The sequence below is a fragment of the Taudactylus pleione genome, unplaced genomic scaffold (assembly GCF_031769625.1).
Source record: "Taudactylus pleione unplaced genomic scaffold, aTauple2 ptg000102l, whole genome shotgun sequence".
In the NCBI taxonomy this organism is placed as follows: Eukaryota; Metazoa; Chordata; class Amphibia; order Anura; family Myobatrachidae; genus Taudactylus; species Taudactylus pleione.
Window position 1 is genome coordinate 2,687,008 of NW_028284504.1, and position 21,486 is coordinate 2,708,493.

General features: G+C 44.5%; 1 protein-coding gene across 1 annotated transcript in view; it reads right to left on the minus strand.

Moving 5' to 3' along the window:
• Positions 1-15,499: 15,499 nt before the first annotated feature.
• Positions 15,500-21,486, minus strand: part of C1QL1 (complement C1q like 1) — a 139,222-nt gene continuing 133,235 nt past the window's right edge. The window contains exon 2 of the mRNA XM_088470743.1: positions 15,500-19,448. Within this exon, the coding sequence (XP_088326869.1) occupies positions 19,269-19,448 (180 nt within the window). The 3' untranslated portion in view covers positions 15,500-19,268. The remainder of the gene's footprint in view (positions 19,449-21,486) is intronic.

The window sequence follows — 21,486 nt, forward strand, 5'->3', positions numbered from 1 at the left end:
TGCTGATTTGGAGGGCAGATCCAGGAGAAATAACATTAAAATCAGGGGTGTTCCACTATCCGTGTCTGACGATGACCTATGCTCTGACCTTCTTCAAAAAATGATTACCTTCCGTAGAGGACCGAGACTTGCTGATTGTCTACATCCACCTCTTTAAACTTCGTTCAGCCCCTGGAAGCTCTCCCTGAGATGTCCTTTTGTATCTCAACTTCTTTCACATTAAGGAGGACATCCTTAGAACTGCAACTATTCCCAGCCCTCTCGATCCACACTATAAACAAACGCAGATCCTTTCAACCCATCACAAAAGCTCTCCAATATCAAGATATCCAGTACCGCTGGGGATTTCCGGTTAAGCTTTTAGTGCGAAAAGATGGATCTACATTTGTCATATCATCCCTGGAAGCTGCTACCAAATTGTTGACAAAAAGGAATATTCCCATGGGAGTAACTACCATAGGTGCAAGGGGTGCAGCTGCTATGGGGCCCAGAGCTGTGGGGGGCCCATTTTCCTTGTCAAAGTTACATGTGTTATTTACATTTTTCACCAATAAGTGGTACATAGGGGCCCTTACAAACTTTTGCTATGGAGCCTTCAAATACTTAGTTACACCCCTGTCTCCATTGCCTCAAATGTACAAGTGAAACGCACTTCAAGCAGGGGAACCGCATATGTCCACTAATTGCCCTTTAAGCACGATGATAAAGGTACTACCTAAGATGTTTTCCTCAATATATTACAGCAATACCATTGTATTTCCTGTATTACTTTATTTCAATCAACTGTCAATAAAGCAGTAAGCTCTCTCACACCCCGTTTACTGTGATTCACATACGATGACCAGCAGAAGCTGACACTCATATAAAACGTTCAAAGTAAACAAAACAGTAAGGAAACCGCACTGAAAAATATTCTGCCTCTATATCATAAATTGTATATCTCTCAAAGGAACCTATTGTGGACTACATAATTAACCATACAATAAATATGGAAGAATATTCCCAAATAGTCATAAGATCTCAGTCAAAACAGACCTATTTATATGGCAAGTCCGTGGTGCTCCCCAGAGTCTGTTTACAACGTATAAACCATTTATGTACAAGAGAAAAGGGGACTCTTTGTGGGGGCACACATTTAGGTTCAGAGAACTGGCTGTTATAGCCTACTTAAAACTTAGCCTACTTAAAACAACAATTCAAGGAGAATTTATTTCTCCAATCAGGAATGTAAAAGCCAGGCGAGATATAGGTATTAATATAAGATGATACTGTGCTTACAGCCACTAATTTCAATGATCGCCGATTAAGTTACAGTCTAGGCATTTCTACGTATTTTGTCATAGAGAGTCATTTGCAACAAAGACATATATATAAACATCATATCAAAATGCATATATCAAGCGTGAATCATTTGCAATGTGAAATGCTCATCATCTGTGCAACTATGATTTAAATGATTCCATGATTCATTTCATAGGAAATAAAATACATATATCCTGCTTGCATGCACTTAACATAAGGAGTTATACCCAGCGTTAAGTAGACAAGGGGATCAAGTATCAATGAGCAGTAAAGGGAAGAGGTGATTGCCAACCTCACTTGCAAAGACAAAACAATATTATACTGCGCTCTAATACTTATGTTGGGACATTAGTATAGCACACACCAAATTAGCATACAGAAAATGTTTATCAATAAAAGAACAATTAGTAAGACAAAAACAAGCCATATATATATATATATATATATATAATAGTACTATACTTAGACAAATGTGCATATATCTCTTATAGTTGTTTGTGAAGCAGTATATCAAATACATGTTATATGCAAATAGACATCCTAATACATGAAAACAATTTTAACAGAATAAAAAATATATTAAAAACAGAGTTGATCAGACTCAATAAAAATAAGAATAATATTCCGATAAGCAGCAGTTGTAATAAATCAATATAAAAGTCAAATGTTGCTGTTGCTAATAACTGATTTCAGAATGAGGTTTTATTGGTATCCACATAACTGATACTGTTGCAATATAGTGATTCCCTGGAGACTTTTTCTAACAACCAAGTAGTATTTGCAAGTTTAGAAAACCAGCCTTCTTTTATGTGTTAGTTGAAAGAAAATCACAATAGGATGATATAAACACAGTTATATTGGCCAGACCCAGCCGTTATATATCAATCCTACTGTCTTATATAGCCCAAGGTGCAGCCTGTGTTCACTCGGCTTGTCAGCCACTAATAGTCCCGCACATGTGAACTAATAAACGAGGTCTTGTCAGTTACTATTAGTGACAATTTTGGTCCAGCGCTATACCTGTCAGGCGGCTTGAGCAAGCTCGTTGGGGTGGCTTGATGTACCAAGGCACCGCAATCACGAACGGCTCTATGTGGTTTAGATGGTATGCTCCCGTCTCAGTAACCTTGCAGTGGAGAACTTGTAGCGGGTAATGGGTCTTTGGTTGAAGGCCACGTGTTGCTTTGTGATGGGTAGCTGGACTTAGATAGAATCTCTGGTATTACTGTTAGGGAGCAGCAACGTGTTTCAGCTACCACCGTAGCCTTTTTCTCCACCGCCAGGTTACTGAGACGGGAGCCGATCGCACCTACATTACCGGTACACGTGGTCACTGACTGTGGTCTGTCAGCCGCTTTTTCTTCATACCATCTAAACCACATAGAGACGGGAGCTGTTCATGATTGCGGCGCCTTGGTACATCAAGCTGTCCCACCCAGAGGAGTAGCATGGAACCATGGCGCCCGGAGAAAGTGCATGTCATAGCGCCCCCCTCCCTGTACTCAACTGTGCCAGTGGGGTATGGTAAGCCTGTGGAGGAATACTGAAATGAAGATAAAAACAGCGAACAGTGGCAGTATCACGCTGGGCATTGAGGTCCCATTGGGGGAATAGAATGCTTCGGTGATGCACTATCTGACATGAAGGGGTAGCTCCTTTGGCACTGCTTTATTTATGTATAGCACCTAGGATCTGACTTTTATCTCCTTTGAATCATTGTTATTAGTCAGTAGAGGAGATTGTATTATATATTCTGATCATTTAACTTAAATTGACAGAATACATGTGTTAGAGTGAGATTCCACAGGGTGCAGAGCTTATTACTGCAATTACTGCCCAGAGCAGCTATTACTGGAGTGGGGGACACTTGTGGGAAGCTCCATTCTCAGCTATGCTTATACTTAGCAAATATACATTGCACCTATATGAATGTGAGTATTACTAATCATGTTCTGTCTACCACCATTATTATTATTTCAGGTCTCCTAATACAGTATTTTTTAAAAGACATTTCAAATAACACTGTGTGGTCATGTCTAGGAACACCTCATTACTTTATATAACAAAGCAGTGACTTTTATTTTAAACTCATACCTGCCAATAAGAAAGGAGGGGGTGGGACAAAGAGCCGATCAGAGAGGGGTGGTGACAGAAGCCAATAAGAAAGGAGAGGGGAGGGACAAAGAGTTGATCAGAGAGGGGTGGTGACAGAAGCCAATAAGAAAGGAGAGGGGAGGGACAAAGTTGATCAGAGAGGGGTGGCGACAGAAGCCAATAAGAAAAGGAGAGGACAAGGTCAAAGAGCCGATCCCATGGTAGAAAGAGGAGGGAATTAAAGAAGTAAGAAGTGAATGTAATCAGTGTGCCAGGAAAGGGGAGGTGACAGAAGATGATCACAGAGGAGGGGGGGTCAGAGGGGAGGTGACAGAAGATGATCACAGAGGAGGGGGGGCCGGAGGGGAGGTGACAGATGATCACAGAGGAGGGGAGGCCGGAGGGGAGGTGACAGATGATCACAGAGGAGGGGTGGGCCAGAGGGGAGGTGACAGATGATCACAGAGGAGGGGGGGCTGGAGGGGAGACAATCTGGGCAAATTGAGGGAGCATGAAATGTAGAAACAGATCTCAGATCTGTAACTTATTTAGGATGTAGAGCAAACAATCCGAGATAAAACTAACAGGCGGCCGTCATACTATCTAGCGCTCCATGAATTCCGGAGCCATAGATGGCGCCCTCTGTCCATTTTGGCGCCCGGAGCTCATGCTCCACTGGAACCACCCTCGCTACTCCCCTGGTCCCACCGCGCTTGCTCAAGCCGCTTGGCCAGTATAGCGCTGGACCAAAATTGTCACTAATAGTAACTGACAAGACCTTGTTTATTAGTTCACATGTGCGGGACAATTAGCTGCTGATAAGCCAAGTGAACACAGACTGCACCTTGGGCCATATAAGAAGGCAGGATTGATATATAACAGCTGGATCTGGCCAATATAACTGTTTTTATATCATCCTATTGTGATGGGCTAAAAACTATTCCTTTTCTTTCAACTAAGGCGGGCTATACATGGGACGATTTAAAAATGTACGACACCTTGGTACGTTTTCAAATTCAGCCCGATACATAGCATGCTGCTGTGATTGATAAATGATGCATCTTACAAGATGCTTCATTTACCTATTTAACGGCATGACAGATCGCAGATCGATGCCGATGTACGACTGCGGGGACGCGCATCGCCGTCGTACAGCATGCCAAACCACACACGATATGCATGATTGATCACGGCTATCGATCTACATTGTGCACATCGTGTCAAAAATCTTACACATAAAAGAAGGCTGGTTTTCTAAAGTTCCAAATACTACTTGCTTGTTAGAAAGAGTCTCCAGGGAATCACTATATTGCAATAGTCTCAGTTATGTGGATACCAATAAAACCACATTCTGAAATCAGTTATTAGCAACAGTAACATTTAACTTTTATATTAAGTTATTACAAAAGCTTCTTATCGGAATATTATTCTTATTTTTATTGAGAGTCTGATCAACTCTTTTTTTTATATATTTTTTATTCTGTTAATTTTTTTTTCATGTATTAGGATGTCTATATGCATATAACATGTATTTGATATATTGCTTCACGAACAACTATAAGAGATATATGCACATTTGTCTGAGTATAGTACAAATATTATTATTAAATATATTTGGTTTATGTTTTTGTCTTACTTATTGTTCTGCATGCACAACATAAATAGATAAATCAATCAATAAATAAATATTAGACCTTATTTATAAATTGTATGTATGTTATTTCACACTCTTAGTTCTTATGTTATAAATCACTCCATATTAAAACACTGATGAATAGGTGATAAAGAAGTGTGTGAGAGTGGATGATCGATTTGCCCTATGTGAAAAAGTGGCTTCTCTGCCGTCCCCCTGCCATTTTCAGCAATGTGTAAAGATGATAGAATGGAAAGTGTCTAGCTTTCAGGACTTGTGGCCGTCTGCCCTGATGGTCAAAGCAGTGCAGGGGGTATGCTCCACTTACCTGATCAGCGAAAAGGTCAAGAGGTGAGGTCTGCGGTGACAATCAGTGGAGCAAGTACATGCTGCTGTATGTGGTCGGAGAGCCAGAGTCACGTGTGTGCATCACGTGACCCAGAAGTATCTGATGCGCGTTTCACCGATAATGGCTTGTTCACAGGGGATGTAGTCAGGAAGCCGACGGTCTAAATGCCGACTGCCGGCTTCCCAAGGTACTAATGACAGGCATGGAAATCCCGATGCCTGTCATTAGACCTAACGCTGGGCACCCGACACCCGGCATACCGATCAAGGGCAAGCCAGGTGCTGGGCGCGGAAAGCCACGGGGGGATGGACAATTAGGTTTTAGGGCTCCCAGGGGGACTTAGGGTTAGGCACCCCCCTCAGGAGGGTTAGGTGCAGGCTAGGGGAAGGGGGGTTTGGGTTAGGCACCCCCGGGGGGAGGTTAGGGATAGGTACCCCCCGGGACACTTAGGTTTAGGCTCCGGGGAAGGAGGGTTAGGGTTAGGCACTTGGGGGGGGGGTTAGGGTTAGGCACCCCTAAAGGAGGGTTAGAGTAGGGAATTAGGTTAGCGATACTTACCTAATTAGCTTCCGCTGTCGGGATTGGAATGCGGCCGACGGTAATACCTACTACACCCGTTCACAGTCCCAGCCCTTAAATAAAGCGTGTCTATTCTTTCCAATTTACCAACATACTTTGCTAGTATTCTTGTAGCCCCTCCCTTTGTGTGTGTATGTGTCTGTCTGTCTGTCTCCTTTACCCCTCTTATTGTAATTCCCCGCTTTCTACTACCATTTGAACTCACCTCTTTTCTCCAGTGCCCCAACAAACAAATGTTCCTCTTGCCCTGCCCCTGCTCTCACCACCCCATTCTTCTTCCACTTCTGCTGACGTCTGCTGGATCACTATTGCTTTAATCTCCCTAGTTTCGACAAGCATTGCCAAACTTATATTACAATAAAACAATGGAAACAATAAATAATTTTTTTTATGAAATTCATGTGAGAGATCTTTAAATATCAGGGAATAGCAAATCATAGATGTACTTCCTATAGCAATACAAGCTTCCATGTGAATATAACCCATTTCTTGCCCTGCTCTGAAGACGCTGCAGAGGTAAAGCAGACTGGACAGAATACAAGCTGCAAGGTAGGTGGCCTTCATTTAATGACACTACTTTTATCAGTGTCTCTGGCTTTTCAATGTTGTGGAACTATAAAGCACAGCATGCCCTGCCAAAGGGCAAGTTGGAACTTGTAATTTATGAATAGCTGGAGAGCCAAAAGTTATACTGATATACTGCCAGTCACATAATACATGTGGAACAATCATTGTAGCGCTAGGCTGCTGTTCATGGGCCACCGTGCAGTATGCTTGCCCCCATGCTAAAATTTGCCAGCCAGCCCCTGCCAACAACACAGACACATGCAAGTGTTATAGGTCTATCTATAGACCATTGTAAAAATTATTTTCAGAACTATAATTTTCCAAATGGAATGGATTAAATATGGATTTAACCATTTCAATGCTGACTGCTGGAGAAAGTGCATTTAGAATATTCTCATCAGGCATTTAAATGATCATATACTTACAGACTGTGTAGCCTGCTAATGGTTTACTGAACATGCCCTCTATATATATATATATATATATATATATATATATATATATATATATTTATAATTTTTTTTCATACAAACACATTTAATCTTGCATATATTTCCTTCTGGCTCCCTTCCCATACTGCAAAACACACCGTCTGACTCTGCACACTTCGAGCAGGTTCAGGGTGTATAGAGGACGCTTGATTTGAGTCAGTAATTGCTGTCTTCCTATCGGATTTTCCGGCTGACATCTCATCTCACCGGTGTTCATATCCCCCACCCCCACCCCAGCGCTCCTTTCCCCATCTGATTTCTACCTATCCTCTTAATTGGGACTCCAGATCTGTAGATTCAGTGATTTTATCTGAGTAACTGACCCAAACGGGGGAGGGGAGATGCTCTTGCTGCATTAAAACCATCTATAATTGAGTTGTTTAGTTTTAACTCATTCATGGAAGATCTGCAGAACATTCCTCCCAAAAATTCTGGCACAAGCTAACAAAAAAGGTCTGCTCCCATCCAGATGGATCTTTTCATATCTCTTCTAAGATCGTCCCCATTTGTTGGGTAGTGTTACATTTATCTTTACCATATTGTACTAATGATATGGTCCATGTATCTACTATACTTTTTATGTTATAAATGAGAATACCAGTGTAGAATAAAAGAAACAAGAGGCTTATTGGGTGGAAAACTGGTGCATAGGAAAAGGTGATATAACCCATAGCAACCAGTAACAACCAGTCAGACTTATTTTAATATTTCACTTTGATAATTAAAGCCAATTTGGATAATTTTGGATGCTGCACGTTAAGAGAACCTTGCTCAAGTGCACAAAACTGTCAAAATGATGTATGCTGAGAATTCTGAACACCTAGGCTACCTCTGACTCTCCAGCTGTTATGGAGCTACCAAAAAAAGCTCCATGGCATATAGGGACTTGTAGTTCCACTACAGCTGGATCACTACAGATTACCTATTTATGCTGTACAGGGAATTCTGCCTGTCTAGTGCAGCGAGTTGTGGCTGTGAGAATGAGCTGTGAGGTAGTTGTGTGTTGGGGAGGGAAACACATAGGGGGGTGAACCCGTCTGTAATTCAGAAGCTGTCGCAAAGGTGTGAGAATATTCTACTAATAAAGAGATGTGAGGGGAAGAACATATGTCTTTCGGACAGACCTGCTTGCTTATACCTCAAGTGTTTGGCAGGGATAAGCAGAGAATCCCAATGAATCCTGGGCAAATTGGTATACACACATAAACACACAGTATAAAATCAAGAATGAATCAAACAAGGTGCACTTCATAGTGCAGTAATAAGATTATATTTGATTATTTAATAAAATAAATCCAGTTAAGATATTTGATGCAAAGAAATGGACAACAGCAAACAAATGGCCAAAGCCATACGATACGAGCTTTGGGCAGAAGAGCCATGCCGCTTACGCGTTTCGTCATACCTGATATGTATTAATAGAACTCCAGCAGTGCATTATAGAAGTGACATATTGTTTAATTAAATGGAATGGGACAATTCTTATTTTCTGTATAAATTCAAAAAACAAAAGTGGTAAGTATTTTTAACAGCTATTTAGAAACAAGAAAAATTATATATTTATGCTTCTGGTTATACCTATCTCACACCCCTCTCCAAAGCTATTTTAAAGTGATAAACAGAATTTATTGACAGAACCAGAGGAGACTGGGAAAAACAAATGTACAAAGTAGCGCAGGGGTTTTAACGGAATGTAGACATGAAGCCGGTGGTTGAAATGCCGACCGCCGGCTTCCCGACAGTGAAATCCCGGCATGGGACTAATGATAGGCATCTAAATATCAACGCCTTGGTTTAAGGTGCGGGAAGGGGGAGTTATGTTTAGGCATCCCTGGGGGGAGGTTAGGGTTAGGCACCCCTAAGGGAGGGTTAGGGGGGGAGAGGGGTGGGTTAGAGGTCTTACTTACCACTGTCGGGATCTTCATGTGCTGGCCTTCCAGCATCGGTATTTCATCTGCCGGGCTTAGGTCCAGTGGTAATTCATACCGATTCGGCTGTGGAGGCTACTAAACTGTAATGTGTAGGTAGTAGTGCTGCTTTAAATATTATATTTATTTTATAAGCTATACATCATTTTGTTTATTATCATACAGTAACAGACAGTACTGAAGTTGTAATATTCCTGTTGCATTCACATGAATCTATAGAGGTTTGCTTTTTCTAGCATGGCAAAAAGCAGATGACTCCTTGTGCTTATAGATTAGCCATTTAAGAGTTAAAAACAAATGACATTGTGTACAGTGAATGTGGCTGCATTTTAATGTCACCATGAGATCAGTTTTGTCTGTCTTGTCCTCTCCTTTCTTCAAAGCCCTGGAGTGTCCTCTCCCAGTGTCTACATTCAGCTGCCAGTGTCCCTCCTTCTTGGAAACAGCTGAGCCCCAGACCTCTGCCTTTGGTTCTGAGACCAACAAGCAGTTCTCACATTCCCTTCATATTAAACATCCACTTCAACCCCATTCCCAGCCAGACAAAGAGCTGACTGTGACTGTCCAGCATTCAATCAGCTTAGAAGCTCCTGCCCTGCTCACAACCTTACAGGACTTCAGTTTATGCTAAGTATAACATTAGATATTTCAGTATGTAATAAAAATTGGTAAATTGTTTAAAGCAGGGGTTCTCAATCCTAATCCTCAATTACCACCAACAGGTCATGTTTTGAGAATATGCACAGATGGGTTAATCTATATTGCTTGGTCAGTAATTATTCCACCTGCTTCCTCAGATAAAAAATCCACAAAATATGACCTGTTATAAACAGAGAAAAAAACAAATCAAGTAATTGTTGGAAGGGAGAGGGGTAAACATGGGGTAGGGCGGGGGGAAGGGGGGGAGAACATGACACATCATCATAAGGATTGATACACAATAAGTATCTAAAAATAAGAAAACTGAGGAGTGTAGGGGGTAAAACAAAAAGTTGAGAAGAAAACGACAGTCGCTTCTTATGTGTCCACACATGAGGTTAGTGGAAAGGGGAGGAGGTCTACGTTCAGCAATCAACCAGGGAGCCCAAACTTGGGTAAAACCATGTCCTTGGTCATGGAGGTAATAAGTTATCTTCTCCGTGCTCGCAACATGCCAGATCTGACTCTTAAGTAGGGAGAGAAGTGGTGGAGAGGTCTTTTTCCAGTTTAGAGCAAAAAGGGATTTTGCCGCCTCCAAGATGTGTGTCGCCAGTTTCCTGGAGACCGCATTTCTGATACACAGCAAGCTTCAGAAAGCAAAGAATTAGGTAAATTTGACCCGATGGGTAACACCATCTGTAGATGGTGTTAACCCAAAAATCTTATGGGCTTCTTTCGGAAAAGTGCTGTGAGAGGGGTCCAATCAAATCCCTCCCAGTGCCCCAGGTGGCGTGCGCGTCGTTCTGCAGTAATGGAACTGACCATAAAACAAAAAAAGTCCAACAAAACTTCTACCCTGGGTAGGGCAAAATAAAGAGCTATTTTAAAATTGCCAAGTCTATTTTCACTATGGGTGGAGTAAGCACTCGCTGAACATTTTAAATTGTGTCCCTGGCCGTTAGTTGAATAGGCCTAGTGCAAACAATAATAATCACAGTAACCCATGCAAGTGTTATGAGGCCCAACAGCATATGAGAGCCATGGATCCAGAGGAGAAAAGAATGCATTAAACTGCCCCTTCATTATTTATTAATTTATTTATTACCAGTTATTTATATAGCGCACACATACTGTATTCAACAGTGCTTTACAGAGAATATCTGGCCATTCACATCTGTCCCTGCCTCAATGGAGCTTACAATCTATATTCCCTACCACATACTCACACACAGTCACACTAGGATGAATTTTTGTTGAGGGCCAATTTACCTACCAGTATATTTTTGGAATGTGGGAGGAAACCGGAGTACCCGTGGGAAACCCACGCAAGCACAGGGAAAATATACATATTGCTTTAGGCAGTAATTAGATATAGTAGCCATGATGTAAAAAAATATCATATATGGTATTTAGATATCTGTCTTTGATTAATCAGTATATAATTAATGTATATCAGTACTGACTATTCTATAGGTAGTTATGAATTTAGCTTGTGTCACAGAACCCCTTTAAAAATTTTGCTTTGGGGCCCATATATTTTTGGATATGCCCTGAATGGGTATCACCAGTATAAGTTGAATATAGGCAGAGAGTGAGAGAATGGATCAATCCCATTGATTTCACAAGAATTGGCTCTTTGGGGAGCAAATGCAACTGGTGAGACTTTCTCAGCCTGAGATGCTGTAAAGCAATTGTCATACTCATAGTATGAATCTGACTGTATGTGTCTAATAAAAGTTGTAGACTTTTAACAGGTAAGCAAGGACAACGTAAACCTTCAATATGCAATTTAGGAGAGTGCACATGTACTCAGGACCGGTTCTAGACAATGTGGAGCTCAGGGCGAAAGTTCCCCCCCCCCCCAAAAAAAATAAAAAAAAAATAACTTTTATAGACGGCGTTCCTCTGCATGCCCTTCCGGAAAGGGGGCGTGGCCTTGCGGAACACCCCCAATTCATCACACTGTGGGGCGTGCCCAGCACATACGGAGGTGCTGGGCTTCCCCCAAGCTCTCCCCTCGGGGCGAATAATTGCCATGCACAGTAAAGCACCTTACACAGTATGTCTTACACAGTAATGGCCTTTATAACACATTATGCCACACGCAGTAATGCCCTTTATAACACATAGTAATGGCCTTTATAACACATTATGCCACACACAGTAATGCCCTTATAACACATAATGTGACACACAGTAATGGCCTTTATAACACATTATGCCACAAGCAGTAATGACCTGTATAACACATTATGCTATACGCAGTAATAACCTGTATAACACATTATGCCATATGCAGTAATGCCCTGTCAGTGGCGTAACTAGGGCAGGGCGAGCGGGGTGCGTGCCCTGGGCGCCGTTGGACCGGCGGCGCGGGGGGCGCCGCTGGCCACGGTACCGGCCCGCCCACCCTAGTTAGCCAGTGTAGCGCCGACCGCAATGAGTGCGGTCAGCGCTACACATTTACACAGGACCGGCGCTAGGCTTCCAGCGCCGGTCCTGTGCCTCACACCTGAGCCCGTTCCCTCCCCCTGAGCGCTTGCCCAATAGCGCTAGGAGGCGGGGTCAGGCTGTGCATAACACACGCATCGCCACCAGTGCTGGCGGCGATGCGTGTGTTGAACAGTAGCCAATGAGAGTCAGATAGACTCTCATTGACTGCTGCAGCACCCACTGCAAGAGCCGGACTTCCGTCAGGCTCCTGCAGTGGGTAATGGGACTGACGTCATGATGTCTGTCCCATAATGCTTAGCGCGCCAGCCCGGGCGGACTGGCGGGCGGGAGCGCCGTCGCGGACAGGAGCAGGAGCAGCAGCAGCGTGGATTCAGGTAAGTATATTTTTATATATATATATAAATATATTTTTTTTAACCTATCTGCACAACCGGGGAGGGGGTTGGCTACTACTGGGGGGACCTCTACTGGAGGAGGGGGCTACTACTGGGGGCACCATTATTGGGAGGACCTCTACTGGGGGGGCTACTACTGGGGGCACTTAATCGGGAGGGGGAACCTCTACTGGGGACTACTACTTGGGGGGGAACTACCACTGGGGGCATTATAAAAGAGGGCCTACTACTAGAGGCACTGCACTCGGGGGACCACTACTGGGGGCAATAATAGGAAGGGCCACTACAGGGGGCACTGGATAGGGGGGATCACTACAGGGTGCCTGCATAAGGGGACCACTACTGGGAAAACTGCATGGGGGGGACTACTACTGGGGGCACCATATAAAGGGCACTGCATAAGGGGATACCGCTACTGGGCGCACTGCATTGTGGGGACTGCTACTGGGGGCACTGCATAAGGGGGAACACTACATGGGGCACTGCATTTGGGGCGGCCACTACTGGGGGTACTGAGTAAGGGGAACTAATTGGGGGCTGTATAAGGGGGACCACTACTGGGGATACTGTATAAGGGGTACTACTGGGGTTAAGGTGCATATGGATAGGAATGTTTGAAAATAAAGGGGTGTGTCATGTTGACACGGCCCATTTTTAAGTGACCACGCCCATTTTTTTGCCACGCACATCGAGGAGTGTTGGGGCTCCCTTTTCAAATTTGCCCTGGGCTTCAAATACCCTAGTTACACCACTGTGCCCTGTATAATTCATTATGCCACATGCAGCAATTACCTTTATAATACATTATCCACAATTCAAATTACACCACACAGTAGCCCCTTATTCATGTTATGACACACAGTGGTGCCCCTTTTACACAATGCCCAAATTAGTGTTCCTCATACACAAGGCCCACAGTAGTAGTGCCCCTAATACAATGCCCACAGTAGTAGTGCCCCTTATACAATGCCCACAGCAGTGGTGCCCCTTACACAATGGCCCCAGTAGTGGTGCCCCCATGCAGTGCCCCCATTAGTAGTGCCCCCTATAGTATTGCCCCCAGTAGTAATGCCCCCTATAGTAGTTCCCTCAGTAGTAATGCCCCAATAGTAATGTTCCCCAGTAGTAATCCCCTCATTAGTAGTGCCCCCCAAAAGACTAACCAGCCCCAGACTTGCCAGCCAGTCCTGGTTCTTAAAATTACAGGCCATTCCACACGGATTCTACATTGGGGAAGAGGATCGAAAGATCTGGTAGAATATAAGTATGTGTGATAGATGGATATGTGTAATACATCTTTACTATTCACGGTGTGTGTGTTGTGTATTTTTTTACACATTTCTTTACAGGTGAACTACAGGTACCAACGGGCCCTCATCTTCACTTGCAACTCGGGGGAGATATCTCGATCTGCTTCACCATCGGCCAACTCACTTTCAGCTAAAATTTGCGAGATGAAAGTGGGAAAATCACCGGAGATTCGGCGTTGCAAGTTGAGATGAAAAAGAAAACTAAACTCGACCATTCTCGATTCTTATTAAATTTATCACCTGGACTCAGAGTAGGAAGCTACATTGCCGGTGGAGCGGGGAAGGCACCTCTCTGCAATGCATACGCCGCTTAACGCATTGTGCCGGCACTGCTAACCAGCATTGTTTACACTGCAATGGTGACTACATCCCTTGTGTACATCTACCCCTTTTGTGACAGGGCCATGAACCTACTCACCACTGAAGCATGGTAGATCTGCCAAGTCCAGAAGACAAGGTTTCCCAAGGTTACACCTCAATAACTACTAATATATTGCATAATGTAAAACTTTTGTTCCAAAAACTATTAATTATGATATTTAATATTACATGCACCCTTGCTTTTATTTGCAGTCTATTCTTTAATTAATTTAGTAGTAATTTAAAATACACTTATTTAATTTAAATACATAGTTTGGGCCTGATTCACTACCAATCTCAAATGCGGCCGATTGTTGCGTACTGCGCATGCATCACAGTGCGTATGCACGAACCGGCCACTGCGATCGGGACTGCTGTGACTATGCAGATACACCGCAGAGTGATTGTCAGGAAGCACCGTTTGGTGGTGGTGACGGGGGGCGGCCGGAGAAACGTAGGCGTGCCAATGCGTTTGAACGTTATTGCAGGGGCGTGCGTAAATTATCCACTGCGATGCCGTACGCAGCTTGTGGACTCATAGCGTGTGATGAAGTTAGCAATTTCTGAGTAAGGTCTGACCTTGTGAGGCTGCGATGGTACTCGATTGTACAGATGGTTTCGCAGTCTTGCTAAACATTATGGATGTGTGGAACGGCATAGCTATCGCAATGGATTAGCATACTATCGCTGTGGAACTGCGTGCGTAATGGCTATTGCATTCGCAATCATGCCCATTGTGTGTAGTATTCACTATTGTAAATATATGTAAAAAAATCTCCTAGAATTACTGAAATGAGAACCTTCTATAGTACCCCAGCAGCACCAGAGTTACTAATTCTAGAGCACCCAATTATAATCTATTATCCATACCACATCTTATAGAGATTTTTTTAAATGAATAGAATTTAGAAGGAGTGTTAGAATTTACCTGATAAGAAGAGCTGGATCCTTCAGTGTGTCACCCATGCAGGTGCATCTTGATAATCCTCACAATACTGAGAATACTTCAGTAGATGTTTAGATTATGTGTCATCAGGGTTTTTTATTTGGTATGTTAGTATGGGTATGCAGTCGGGAAGCCGGCGGACCTAATCCCGACAGCCGGATTCCCGACTGCTGTATCCCGGTGAGGGTTAAATGACAGGCGTCTAAATCTAGACACCTGTCATTTTACTGACGCCGGGAGACCGGCGCCCGGCATCTCGATCGAAGTGATGCCGAGCGCGGACAGCCTCAGGGGGGGAGGGTTAGGTTTAGTATGATTGTAATTTAGTTTTCACTGACAGCTTGCAACCATGATCTTTCCAGTTATAGTGTCAACAGAAAGGAAGCCCACACTTTTTACAATTCCTGGAAGGATTTTATATTTACAATAAATATTTGTTAGATATCCCACATAATCATTACAGGACAAAAAGACACAGCTTCTGACATAGGAAAGTGCCATGAACTACATAGCAGGGAGAACTTGTAGGATCTCAGTAGACAGGGCACATATCTCTTATCTTAATGTAAGATCAGGTATTATTTATTCTTCAGGTAAATAAAATCTATACTTAAACATGCAACCCATTCTCCATTTACATTGGCAACAGTCATTTCAAACTTCCTAGAAAAACAAAATGGTGGCTAGACTGACGTGAAGTTTTCATGCTAGCCTATTTGTCCTTATTACATGACAGAGGGCCTGATTCTATATGGATCACAATTGCAACAGCATACGTAGATCAGCCGATGGTGCATACTGCGCATGCGTATGCACCGCAGAGCGTGTGCGCCGGTTAGCACTGCGATCACACTGCAATCACTTACGCAGATACAAAGCCATCGCAGATCAAGGGACGGGACATCAGACTTTGGTGGTGGTGACGAGGGAGTGATTGGAGAAACTCAGGCGTGCCTGTCCGTTTGAACGCCGTATCCTAAATTAGCCACTGCGACGGCATACGCAGCTTTAGTACTCACTGCGTGTGACGACAGTTGCAGTTTCTGAGTAGGGTCAGACCTGCTGTAATTGTGCATGAGGGTCTGATATTACTTTATGTTACCGAGGTATACACAAATCTGCGAGGTCTTACGGATGTGAGATAGCGGTAGTGGGCATCTCTATGCTGGCTTTACGATTGCAAACATTAGCATATTTTCGCAGCAGATCTGCGCGCGTAATCGCAGCTGCGATCACTATAGTGATCCGTAATAAATCAGGCCCAAAGCCCACTAGTAGAGCAGATGAAGCAAGCTAGTAAGCCCGTCAGAACAGTTTAGAGCCAATCAGCTTTTTAATGCAGATTATTTGAGGCATGTGTCTGCTAATGACTAGTTCTGTTTAGGTCAGTCTGATGCTCAACAGGGTTGCAGCTTTAAGTACATAAAGTTACCTGGAGATGCTGTACTTCACAGATCTAAATTAATTGAGATTTGCAGAATGTGGACATAAAGTGCTGAAAAAAACATTATTTTAGCAATAAGTGTTACTTTTTTAATCAGCAAGTATATAAGTGCACCTTTGGATGCTGCTGTTAAATCTGATTGATTCTGCCTTCAAATGAGAAGAAGTCATAATACAAGAGGCCCATGTGGATAACAGAGATCTTGATTTATGGAAAGATTCTCCTGTATATAATATATGGGTTCTAGTCTGATCAGGAGATAGCTTTCTCTCTTTATTTATTACTATATATATATATATAATTACAAGATTTATTTGGGAGCTCTAGAAATACACAAAGTGAGGTAGAAGGGAGGAATAAAGCTTGGGGATGTAGGGATTTAGTTAGTCACGATAAACAATTATTGAACTGATGCAGGAAACTGGGGTAGCCATACTGGAGCAATGAATGGAGAAGTGAATTCAATGTGGGACATCGGAAGCTTATAGTTAGCAACCATCAATGTTTCCGATTGCATGGAAGTACTTTTTCATCGAATAGCTGGAATTAGATGGTTGCCAGCCATTGGATGCAGCTTTCTGATGCCCATCCGATGGCTGACTATTTTTTTCAGCTGCGGACACCTAGAAGTGGTGTCCGCAGCTCAGCTAAATCATACCTCCCGAATGTCCTGCTGCGGTAGAATAGATGCCGTGTCCATCCCTAATGTGAGGGATTGAAAATGAATGGGAGAAGTAAATTCAATGTGGGGATACAATTATTAGATTTGATAGTTCACTATAAACATCATCAATAATAAAAACTTAATAGAAGCAAAAGGAAATAAGTTAGTTAAAAAACTGAGTGTACAGTATTACTTAGGGGGTGTATAAATTAGGGGGCATGAAAGGTGGTGGAGGAATGCAGGCAGGAGGCTTGGCATTGATATAAAGGCATGAGGTTGATGAAGGAATTCTGAATGAGATTTGGTTAATGAATAAAAGTATTAGGCTTAGTAAAAAGATACTTCCAAGTAGAGCCGTCCCTAAGCATAGGCAAAGTAAGCAAATGCCTAGGGCATCCAAGTTCCCCTAAGGTCAGCGGAGGTTTGGGGCAGGCATGGCCAGGGCACCTGTTGCTGGCTGGGTAGAGACTCTGGCAGCTACTACAGCCCCTGCGCAGTGTCCACATTCAGAGCTCAGCTGACAGTGAGTGGACAGCGGCGGTACAGCCTGCGGCGGTTTGTGAGGATGGGACACCTGGACAGCGGCTAGTGGTTAGCGCCGGGCCGGTCCTTGTTCAGGCCTGCCAGCCTGAACCAGGAAAAGCAGGTCTGCCGCCAGTGGCTTGCTGTACCTCGAATCGGGCAGCTCTGCTGGCTGTGTTCAAGTAAAGTAAGTCGGAACTGGGAGAGGGTCAGGGTGCTGTGGTGCTCACTGCTGGGAGAGGGATGCTAGGTGAGGGTCGGTGCTGACACCATGCTGTGAGAGTGGGGGTGCTGTGCTGGGTGATGGCCAGGGTGCTGGATGACGTGGAGGTTGCTGTGCTGGGTCAGGTGAGTGGTGCCAATGTGCGGTGAGAGGGTGGTGCTCTACTGGGAGAAAGGATAATGGGTACTGAGAGAGTAGTGCTGGGCTGGGTGTGGGCCGGGGAGTTGGATGAGGGGTGTTGTGCTGGGTGAGGGGGAGTAATGTGCTGGGTCAGGTGAGGGGAGCAGACACCGCTGTACTGGGTGAGGGCCGGGGTGATGGGTAATGTGCTGGGATAGGGCACCACCCAGAATCTTGCCTAGGGCACTAATTTGGCTAGGGTTGGCTCTGCTTCCAAGGGGGTTAATGAAGAGATATGGACATAAGCTTTTGCAGAAGGGTGTTGATATGAGATTTTGTTGAAAGATACATGTATTAAGCTTGGTTAAGGGATAAAGGCATGAAGCTTGGTAGAGAAATATATAATATATATAATAGGGGGCTGGAGGCATGTGCTTAGCAAAGTGAATTGAGGAACGATATATGGTGAGACTGAGCAAATGAAAAAATAAAAACAACAGACTGACTTATTAGATGTATGTAAGAGTAAAGCTGGGTACACACTAGATGATCTATTAGATGATTTGTTGTTTTGAGACAAATCGTCTACATCGCTCCCGTGCATCATTCATCGTACCTTCTAATCTGCTGTGCATACCGGCGACATCATGCTTCTGGATGCGGCGGCAGAATGATATATATCGTGCTGTAGCATCTGCCGTCGTTGGGTACACACATTATCTGTACCCAGCTTAAGACTTGCAAAATGCATGAGGACTGTTGAAATCAATGTTAATGATTATTGATGCTGTGACACAGAATTGTTGTCTGGATTTGGAAATGAAATCTACTAGTAAGACACAGAGATGGTGCTCAGTGTATTTTCATGGAGCATATCAAGTGTAGTGGTTAGAAGATGAATGGAATTACAAAGACAAATATGACAGTATAGGCTCAAGCTTTGAAGGGGAAAGAGACTTTCATCAATGCGATACAGTGAAGATTAGAGGAAAGAGCGAGGTTAGCCTAGGAATACATTAGTAATGCTTTACTGAACAACAACACAGTGAAGCATGGGAGAGGGTACATGAGTACCAAGGACACAAGAGAGATGTTTGATAAAGGATGGGGAGGCAGCTACACAATCCCAAGCACAATGTGCAATGGAGGGGTCAGAAGTGTTCTAGGCAGCCGTCCCATGCATCTCTCTTGGGCTTCCCGCTCCTTGGCAGGGTAGGTGAGGCAGGGGGCAGTCCAGTGAAAAGGTTCTCAGTCTGAATATATGATGAAGCCAGAGAAGGTACTGTACTTGTTGCTATTGCCCCCATGAGCTTTACCACCGTCCAGTTTAATGTAGACTTCATCACCCGCATCCAGATGAAGGATAACACTGTTACTGGCATAGTCGTAATTTTGATCTGCATCCTGAGCAATGGCGCTGGCACGAACCTAGGAGGATACAGAGAGCAGGTTAGGTGTAGCTAATACAAAAAAAAGTTAAAATAAGAGAATTTTGGAGGGAGAGCAATTGGAGTGGAAGAGGGAAGAAAGATGTAATATAAATTATTATTGTATTATTGTTATTATTATTATCAATCTATATATTAACCAAAAGCATACAGTACATAATCAATTTAGAATACTTAATGGAAATGTAAAGACAAAATGGTATGGTAACTTCTATTTCAATTCTTTTTTTTTTTTTTCTGAACCCTGCCCTCTTGTGGCAACATTTGTGTTTACAGCTGACATACTGAGACTATACAACTTCCTTGATGTAGTTGGAACTCTGGTACAGTGGCGTAACTAGGGTATTTGGAGCCCAGGGCAAGTAAAAAATGGAGACCCCCCCAGTAGGTGGGCGTGCGCCGTAAGCGTGCACGTGGTCACATGCCACAAGCAACGTGCCCACTGGAAAATGGTGATGTGGCAACAAGACACACCACCATTTCTCGTCATTCTGGGAACATTTCTTTCCATTCCATATGCACCTTAATGCCCTAAGTAGTAGTGCTCCTTTTGCAATGCCCACTGTAGTAGTGCCCCTTATGCAATGTCCCCAGTAGCAGTGCCCCTTATGCAGTGCCCCCTGAAGTAGTGCCTCTATACAGTGCCCCCAGTAGTGCACCCTTATACAGTGCCCCCAGTAGTGCCACTTATCCAGTGCCTCGTATACAGTGCCCCCAGTAGTGCCCCTTATACAGTGCCCCCAGTAGTACCACTTATACCCCTTATACAGTGCCACTAATAGTGGTCCCCCTATGCAGTCCCTCCAGTAGTGGTCCCCCCTATGCAGTGCTCCCAGTAGTGCCCCTTATACAGTGCCCCAGTAGTGGTCCCCCCCCTATGCAGTCCCCCTTATACAGTGCCCCAGTAGTAATCCCCCCTATACACTGCCCCCAGTAGTGGTTCCCCTATGCAGTGCTCCCAGTAGTGGTTCCCCATATGCAGTGCTCCCAGTAGTGCCCCTTATACAGTGCCCCCAGTAGTGGACCCCCCTATGCAGTGCCCCTTATATAGTACCCCAGTAGTAGTCCTCCTTATGCAGTGCCCCCAGTCCCCCCTATGCAGTGCCCCTTATATAGTGCCCCAGTAGTAGTCCTCCTTATGCAGTGCCCCCAGTCCCCCCTATGCAGTGCCCCAATTAGTGGTCCCCCCTATGCAGTGCCCCTAGTAGTAAGCCCCTATATAGTGCCCCTAGTAGTAGTCTTCCCATGCAGTGTCCCTAGTAGTGGTCCCCCCAATGCAGTGCCCCCAGTAGTAGTCTCCCCCAGCAGTGCCCCCAGTAGTGGTCCCACCAATGCAGTGCCCCCAGTAGTAGTCCCCCCCATGCAGTGCTCCCAGTAGTGGTCCCCACAATGCAGTGTCCTCAGAAGTAATCCCCCCCAGCAGTGCCCCCAGTAGTGGTCCCCCTGATGCATGCTCCCAGTAGTAGTCCCCCCATGCAGTGCCCCCAGTAGTGGTCCCCCCAATGCAGTGCTCCCAGTAGCAGTCCCCCTGATGCAGTGCCCCCAGTAATAGTCCCCCCCAGTAGTGCCCCCAGTGGTCCCCCCGATGCAGTGCCCCCAGTAGTAGTCCACCTCCCAGCAGTGCCAAAGACACACATGTAAAGCCCGTCCCAAACAAAAAAAACACTTACCTGAATCCCCGCTCCTGCGCCCGCCCCCATCCGCTCCTCTGTCCTCCCGGGCTGGCCTGCTCTGCATTATGGTAGAGACATCATGACATCTCTCCCATCACCCACTGCGGGAGCCGGAAGTTGGAGCTCATGAGTGAGCTCCAGCTCGGCTCCGGCAGTGGGCGCAGCGCAGCAGTCAATGAGAGACTATCTACGTCTCATTGGCGGGCGAAACAGACACTGCCACCGGGTAGTACGAGTGTACTAGCCGGCGGCGGTGTTTGCTACTGTGTAGTGCGGACTGCACTCTGTGCGCCCCACGCCGCCGGTCCAATGGCGCCCAGGGCACAAGCCCTGTTTGATCCCCCT